Raw genomic sequence first — 8,017 nt, 5'->3', positions numbered from 1 at the left:
GCACGTCTCGGCCCTCGGCCCACACCCTCCCGCCGCGCATCTGCGCTCGCTTAAGAGCCTGGAGCCTGAGGACGAGGTGGAGGACGATCCCAAGGTGACGCTGGAGGCCAAGGAGCTGTGGGACCAGTTCCATAAGCTGGGCACTGAGATGGTCATCACCAAGTCCGGGAGGTAGGACGGCCGGCCGGCCGGCGGGCGCGCGGGCGGACGGGGGGGGGGGCACCGACCAGCGCCGAGGCTGCGGCTGGCGGTTCCCGGCTCCAGTCTGACCACCACCCTTCGTTTCCACTGACACCGAAATTGACTTTTCTCGTTTGGCACAGGAGCGAATTTTCTAAAACTAAAACATCAAAAATTTCCCGAGTGAAATAAAACGAAAACATACTTGTAGAAAACAGACCCGACCGCTCTGAGTCCTAAAGCGGAGGCGGCCCGGTGGCCCCGCCCCGGCGGGTCTCGGCCGGAGACCCTCCGCTCCGCAAGCTCACGTTCCCGCCTCGGGTCTGGACCGGCGTTCAGGGGAGGCGCAGCATCTCCGGAACTCTCTGCTCAGACCCTCGGGCTCAGAGGGAGACCCAAGTCCCGCTAGGCCCGCCCGGACTGCCAGTTCCCGCCGGCCGCTCGGTTCTGAGCAACCAGCCCCAGGCCTGTACAGCCCCACGGCCTGACCCAGCTAGAAGTCCCGTCCTGGCTGCCGCGGGAGGTGCCCGGGACGCACCCTCTGCTCCAGGCCTTAAAGGCAGAAGAAAGCCTCAGCGCCCAACCCTTCCACCTTCCGACTCAGCTGCCTGCGAGAATCCAGGCCTCAGGCTCACCCTCTTCCCCCAAACCGCTGGATCAGGATCCCTGTTTCAGCTCTGTAACCCATTGCCTAAAACACTCTCCGAATTTATTTCTGGAAGCTTCGGTCCCCAGTCAGTGTTTCCCCTGAACGAATTTCGGGGAGATTCAGGAGAAACGCGTGTGTTTCCAGAGGGCCTAGATTTATTTCCTGGGACTGAGCTTTCATCTCTGATCAGGGAGAAAAAAGACTTCCCAGATCTGAGCATCTGGCCCATGGGAGGGAGGCCTTATAAACGACGGTCAGACGGGCAGAAATGGGATGTCCAAGGAGTAATAACTACAGGTGGGGTCTCTGGGATGCTGATAAGGGAACAGCAATGATAACAGGGAAACGCAGATGGAGGACCTTCAGGCAGTGTTGGTGAGGGGACCAAAAGGGGGAGAAGGGCTATGGGCACAGAAAAAACAGGTTCCAATGGCTTGCTCTCCTTCTCTTTCTTGTAGGCGGATGTTTCCTCCCTTCAAGGTGCGAGTCAGCGGCCTGGACAAGAAGGCCAAGTACATCCTACTGATGGATATTGTGGCTGCTGATGATTGCCGATATAAGTTCCACAACTCTCGCTGGATGGTCGCAGGCAAGGCGGATCCAGAGATGCCCAAACGCATGTACATCCACCCGGACAGCCCAGCCACAGGCGAGCAGTGGATGGCCAAGCCCGTAGCCTTCCACAAGCTGAAGCTGACTAACAACATCTCTGACAAGCACGGCTTTGTGAGTGTGTGGCTGTGGGGGTGGGGGTCTGAGACTGCGCACCAGGGCCTGGAGGGTGAGCTTGGAGGAGGGATTCCCCGGCGGAGAGGACAGGAGGAATCCCCAGAGTGCTCCTGCCCAGATCAAAGCCCTGTGGCCTGGCCAGCTGGGCCTGGGTCTGGAGGGCTCCACTCCCCAAGGCAAGGGGATGGCAAGGGTGGTGGCTGAGAAGCTCCAAACTGCCCATGCATGACTTTGCCTAGGGTCAGGCCTTCAGGGCCAGGCAAGAGTCAGGTGTGGGACATGGGTAGCAGATAGTGCCGCCTCTGGGCCAGGAGAGGTCACCCTGCCCTTGGCCTGTAAGAGCTCGGTCTGTCCGTGGCCTTGGCCTGTCCCTAGCCCTTCCTCGCCCAAGTCCCAGCCCTCTCAGAGAGGATTTAAGAGTTAAGTCACCCCTCCTCCAGAGCCTCCCTGAGGGCCACCTTTGCATCCTGCCACAGGTTGAGGCCCCATCAGGACTTTGTAGGTTTGGGTGGTCTCCCCTTTCTGCCCTCCTTCCCTATAGTTGAGGCCCCAGTGAGTTGGAAGTTCATGGAACACAAGGGAATTTCTCCAATCCCAAGGAAGGGCAGTCAGGGAGCATTCAGAAGATGTCCGGGTCTTTTCTCCATTGGGGTACTAGGAGCTTTGCAAAGAGTGGATTTGCAGGATTGCTTTGTTTTCAACTGTGGGAAAATTTGAAAATGGAGAGAGAAACTATGAGAAAGAAATCTGAGACAGAAAAACAGAAGAAAAAGAAATGGAGATGAGAAAAAGAGCAGAAAGGAGAAAAATAACGAAGGCAGGGTGGAAAAGGCAGAACCGTCAAAGAGAGAGAGATGGAGAGGAAGTGGGAGCAGACGTGCTCAGGCTAAAAGCTGGGACTACTGGCTGACCCTCCCCCTCCCCGCAGACCATCCTGAACTCCATGCACAAGTATCAGCCGCGCTTCCACATCGTGCGAGCCAACGACATCCTCAAGCTGCCCTACAGCACCTTCCGCACCTACGTGTTTCCCGAGACAGACTTCATCGCCGTCACTGCCTACCAGAACGACAAGGTGTGCGGGGGCAGGCGGCGGACCCAGCCCCTGCACCTCCTTCGCACACGTGCCGGCTTCCAGCTCTCCACTCAGACCGCACCCAGCTCCCCCGCACCCTCCCGGCGGGCTCCCGGTCCGCTCTCCAGCACCCAGTCCTGTATCTGTAGGCGCAGCACCCACCACCACCCTTCCGCCCTCCTCCCAGGCTCAAGACACGTACACACACGCTCTCCCCGGGCGCGCGCGAACAGCTGGGCGCTCGTTCGGGTGGAGATGTTTACTTAGCAATTAGCAGAGGCTCGGGGCCCGCGCTGACATTTTTACATTTTATTCGTTTATTTCTTGGCTTGGAAATGCAAAGTTAACTGGAGAGGGCGCCTGAGGCAATCTTCCCAGGCTTTCCCGGAGCTAGGGTCCCCGAGCCCAGTTTTCACTCTCTTGAGAAAGCCAAAGGATGGGTCAGGTGACAAAGCCCCTACAGCACCCCGGGCTTTCCCGCTTGCGGCCTTCTAACGGAGCAAAGCACCCTCTCCCCACTAGGCCTGTGCCCATTAGCATTTCTTCTTTCATGTAAACAAGAGTCTGCGAGGGTCCATTCGGGTCGTGCTTTCTTTGTGTGCGTGTGAGTGTGCATTCGCCGTTTGGGGAGCACATGCGGAAGCGTGTGAATTCCTTTGGTTTCCGTGGGTGGTGTTCTGTCTGTGTGTATCTGCGTGTGTGCCGGCCTGTGTGTGTGATTTGTCTTCGAGTGTAATTGCGAGCTGCGTGTGCTCTGCTGTCCCTGTGCACGCCTGCTCAAGTGCAGGGTCTGTGTAACCTGCGTGACAGCGCGCGTTGGGCATGCTTAGGCCGATTTCCGCTCTGCGCACAGCTTTGGGCTTGTGTGTGCATGTAGGGGGATTATTCCTCGAATAAGGTTTTGTTGGAGCAGAGACCTTCTGGCTTTGCGCGAGCCCTGCCCACTGGCCTCACCTCGCCTTCCGGCTGCAGACGTTCGATCCCAGGAAAGGCCCAGGGGGGCGGGTACCGTGTGGACTCTCCCTCCGTGTCCCCTTGGCGGCCGGGAGGCGCTGACCTCCGAGAACCCCTGGCCGGGCTGGTAGAGTCTCGGTCTGACCTGGCGCCGCTGACTCCATTCCCGCAGATCACGCAGCTGAAGATCGACAACAATCCGTTCGCTAAGGGCTTCAGGGACACCGGGAACGGCCGGCGGGAGAAAAGGTGAGGGGTGCGTGGGACAGCCCTGTGGCGGATGCGGGGAGAGCAGGATTGCAGGAAGGTGTCCCCAGCTGACGACTCTCCGCTCGTCCCCAGGAAGCAGCTAACGCTGCCATCTTTGCGATTGTACGAAGAGCACTGCAAGCCTGAGCGCGACGGCGCTGAGTCGGACGCCTCGTCCTGTGACCCTCCCCCGGCGCGAGAGCCGCCGCCCTCTCCCGGCGCAGCGCCCAGTCCCCTGCGCCTGCACCGGGCGCGAGGTGAGGGTCCGATTGCCCGACCGCCGGGGTGGGAGAGACACTGGAGGGTCTCCTCAGGTCACTGGGCTGTCCCTTCGCTCAGCGCCTGATTACTCTTAGGCGTGGGAGAAGCCTCAGCCAGTGTGTCTGGGCTGGGACTTCCACCGTAGGACTTCCCTATGAGGGTGGTACCTAGTAGCCAGAAGATCCGGCTGGACGCCGAGCCTGGTCCTTTGCAGCGCCCTAGTTACTCTGGCAGTGAGGTTTCTTCTCCAGGGTGCAATTCTTTCCATCGTGAAAGAAAGGGTTTTGGATTAGTTGACCGGCAACTGGCCCTGGCCGGTCTAGGTCCGAGAAGCTCCTAGAAAGAGCAGGCATTTACATGTCTCCCCGAAGGGGCCCACACACCGGCAGAGGGCTTGGTCTGTCTGCACCCTGTGACCCAGTGCGTCCTCTCTCCCTGCAGCTGAGGAGAAGTCCTGCGCCGCGGACAGCGACCTCGAACCTGAGCGGCCGGGCGAGGAGAGGGCCGGGACCGCGCTGGGCCGCAGCCCGGGCCTGGACGGCTCCAGCCCCCCTCGCTTGAGCGAATCCGAACGCGCCCGGGAGCGGCGCAGCCCGGAGCGGGGCAAGGAGCCGCCGGAAAGCGGCGGGAACGGGCCATACGGCCTGCGGGGCCTAGAAAAAGAGCGTGCCGAGAGCCGGCGGAAGGACGAGGGGCGCAAGGAGCCGGGAGAGGGAAAGGAGCCGGCCCTGACGCCACTAGTGGTGCAGACGGACAGTGCGTCCCCCCTGGGCGCGGGACACCTGCCTGGCTTGGCCTTCTCTGGCCACCTACATGGGCAGCAGTTCTTCGGGCCTTTGGGAGCCGGTCAGCCGCTCTTCCTGCACCCCGGACAGTTTGCCATGGGCCCTGGCGCCTTCTCCGCCATGGGCATGGGGCACCTGCTGGCTTCTGTGGCGGGCGGAGGTGGTAATGGCGGAGGCGGCGGGCCAGGCACAGCCACGGGCCTGGACGCGGGCGGTCTGGGCCCCGCAGCCGGGGCGGCAGGCACCACTGCTCCTTTCCCGTTCCACCTCTCCCAGCACATGCTGGCATCTCAGGTAAGGCCTGTGATCTGGTGGCAGCACGGTGGAGGGAGGAGGAGCGAGTTGGGTGGCTGGGGTGGGCAGAGGGCTTAAGGGTGCCATAGGCACCTTGAGCCTCCAGCGGCAAGAATTCTGCGGGGCACAGGCGGGATTGACGCTCTCCAGCACACTTGAGCTCTGGGAGACTAAGACTACAGGTCAGAAGTCTGTCCAGGGCATAACTTCTGACTCCTGTGTGACCTTGGGCAAGTCCTCAACCCTCTCTGGGCTTCAGTTTCCTCCTTATAAGACCAGCAATAAGGGACACACCTATCAGGTTTCTTTCTGCTGTAACAGACTGGGGCTGCTTCTGGCATTTGTGAAACACACTTTCCTGTGCTCAGGAAATTTTTGTTGGGAACAGAAGCCCCTGGTTCACTCTCAGTCTCTGAAAGGTCAGGATGGCTAGACAAAGAGAGGGGGAAAGTTTGTAACACTTTCTGGACAACTGACCACCAAAATGGTCCACCTCCCAGCTGCCTCTGTCCTGTCCCCTGGCCTGTAGGAAGTCCCCTGGCCTGACAAAGATCAGGCTGTCCTTTGCCTACCTCAGGTCCCCCCAGTTACCCTTGTCCCTGCCACATCTCAGGGAAGGGGAACCCAGCTCCCCAGGCCCAGGTTGAAATTCCGAACTCCCATGGGAGAATTTATGAAAATGTGGCCAGCGGCACAATAAAGGAGATCAGATGGGGAAGGCGGCCTCTTTGGTTGGTTGGGTGGAATATTCCCTGTGGAAAGATTTGGAATCTCTTCATTCATTTTCTACCCTCTGAGGTTTCTGGCAAATTGAACCCTGGAGATCTTATCTCAGGGGAAGGGAAAATAGGAGTTCTGGTCTGAGAAGACTCCTTGGGTTCAGTTGCAAATATTATTTTTAAAGTGTGTGTGTGGGCATTCTAAAATGAGTTTTAAACAGAGGTATGTGGAGGGTTGGAGGGATCGACATCTCCTATGTGGGGCTGTGGGCTGGAGAGGGCTCCTGAGAAGCACGGAATTCAGGGCCTGGAGGTCTAATGTGTGCCCTTAATTCTGTACGTATGTGATGCTTCCTCTCTAGACAAACTCTGGTGATGATGATGGGCATCAGAGAGATCGTGGGAAGTTAGGACTTACAGTCAGGGCAGGTGCAAAGTGAGGGTGAGCACCCCCAGCTCTTGGGAAGTGCTAGTTGGCGTAGCCACTGACTGTTAAGTTACCGGGCCAGTTCTGCTCATTGCTGACCCTCAGGTAGGGCCAGATTCTGGGAGCCCAGAAACCCCCTTCCTTCCTTCTGACCTGCGCCACCAGGGTTTATGACTCTCAGGGAGGCTATTTTCTCTCTCCTGACTAAGCTGGCTCTTTCCTTCTCCCTGCCTGAGCCAGGCCTGAGGCTCCCTGGAAGCATAGTCAGCTCAGCCCAGCACTCGTTCTTTCTCTGAGGAGCGAGCCACCATCTCAAAGGTCAGCTAATACACAAGCCAGGCTTCATGGACTCAGATGGTGTTTGCCCAGGGGTTCCGGGCCCATGTGCTTTCTGCAGGCAAGGACTTTGCATTCCCTCTACAGCTGCCACTGAGGTGCCACCAGGAAGTCTTTGTAGAACATTCAAGCCATTTTATGATCGGTTTGGCGTCTAGTCCCTTCTCCTGGCCCAGGCAGGAGCCCCCTGAGCAGGTGGGCAGACAGAAGGAGAATTTACAAAGCTTCCTCCTCTAGCCTGTGACTTTGAAATAGCTGCACTTAGGAGAGGTGGGGAGGACACAGTTCCAAGGGAGCAGAACCTCGCCCAAGACAGCAGAGTTCACCACCTGGCCCTATGCCTGTTCTGTTTCCTCCCTCTAGGGCTTTGTGCATATAGTTCAGCCACCTGGAATGTCCTTCCCCTTACTTCTATATGATGCCCTAAAATGCCTAGCAAAGGGCTTGATGGCGCCAGGCTTAGCAGCCCAGCCTGAAGTAAGTTCCTCTCCTAAGGGCTGATGGTGAGGTCCACTGGCTCATGCCTGCTTGTGTTGCCTGGGATTGGAGTTATGTGAACTCTGGTTTTATATCCCTAAAACAGCAGGGCAAGCATTCCCGTTGTAGCATTGCCTTCCTGCACAAAGGCCACACTTCAAGAGAGACGCCTTAGTGAGATGTCTAACCCTAGCCTTGTTCTGTTTCCTCAGGGAATCCCGATGCCCACTTTCGGAGGCCTCTTCCCCTACCCCTACACCTACATGGCTGCAGCTGCCGCAGCGGCCTCTGCTTTGCCGGCCACCAGTGCTGCCGCCGCAGCCGCTGCCGCCGCTGGCTCCCTGTCGCGGAGCCCCTTCCTGGGCAGTGCCCGGCCCCGCCTGCGCTTCAGCCCCTACCAGATCCCGGTCACCATCCCACCTAGCACTAGCCTCCTCACCACCGGGCTGGCCGCCGATGGTTCCAAGGCTGCAGGCGGCAACAGCCGGGAGCCCAGCCCTCTGCCGGAGCTGGCTCTTCGCAAAGTGGGGGCCCCGCCCCGCGGTGCCCTGTCACCCAGCGGCTCAGCCAAGGAGGCGGCCAGTGAACTGCAGAGCATCCAGAGACTGGTGAGTGGGCTGGAGAGCCAGAGAGCCCTCTCCCCCAGCCGGGAGTCGCCCAAATGAGGGACCCCCCGCCGCTCCGCTGCCACGCAGGCCTCCCGGGCTGCCTGCCCCTGCTGCTTGGGACGTGTACAGCACAGAATGGGTATTTATTTAAATAAAGGAGCAAAAGTGGGCTGCAGCCGCCGGAATAGAGCTCTGCCCGGCCAACCGGGGCCTGGTGGTACACTTCCCTGGGCTTCAACATGGGATCTGGCTGCCGGAAGGAGTCGATTTGGAG

At 59.1% G+C, this 8,017-nt stretch overlaps 1 protein-coding gene across 1 annotated transcript in view; it reads left to right on the top strand.

The window, feature by feature from the left end:
• Positions 1 to 7,800, top strand: part of TBX2 (T-box transcription factor 2) — a 9,498-nt gene extending 1,698 nt beyond the window's left edge. The window contains exons 2-8 of the mRNA XM_007947876.2: positions 1 to 171; positions 1,288 to 1,555; positions 2,487 to 2,633; positions 3,760 to 3,836; positions 3,930 to 4,093; positions 4,539 to 5,176; positions 7,348 to 7,800. Of these exons, the coding sequence (XP_007946067.2) occupies positions 1 to 171; positions 1,288 to 1,555; positions 2,487 to 2,633; positions 3,760 to 3,836; positions 3,930 to 4,093; positions 4,539 to 5,176; positions 7,348 to 7,800 (1,918 nt within the window). The remainder of the gene's footprint in view (positions 172 to 1,287; positions 1,556 to 2,486; positions 2,634 to 3,759; positions 3,837 to 3,929; positions 4,094 to 4,538; positions 5,177 to 7,347) is intronic.
• Positions 7,801 to 8,017: the final 217 nt, after the last annotated feature.

This window comes from Orycteropus afer, unplaced genomic scaffold, assembly GCF_000298275.1.
Source record: "Orycteropus afer afer isolate SDZICR_OR568_19922 unplaced genomic scaffold, OryAfe1.0 scaffold00196, whole genome shotgun sequence".
Lineage (NCBI taxonomy): Eukaryota > Metazoa > Chordata > Mammalia > Tubulidentata > Orycteropodidae > Orycteropus > Orycteropus afer.
Note: the sequence above shows the minus strand (reverse complement) of the source record. Positions and strands in the feature narration are given on the sequence as shown.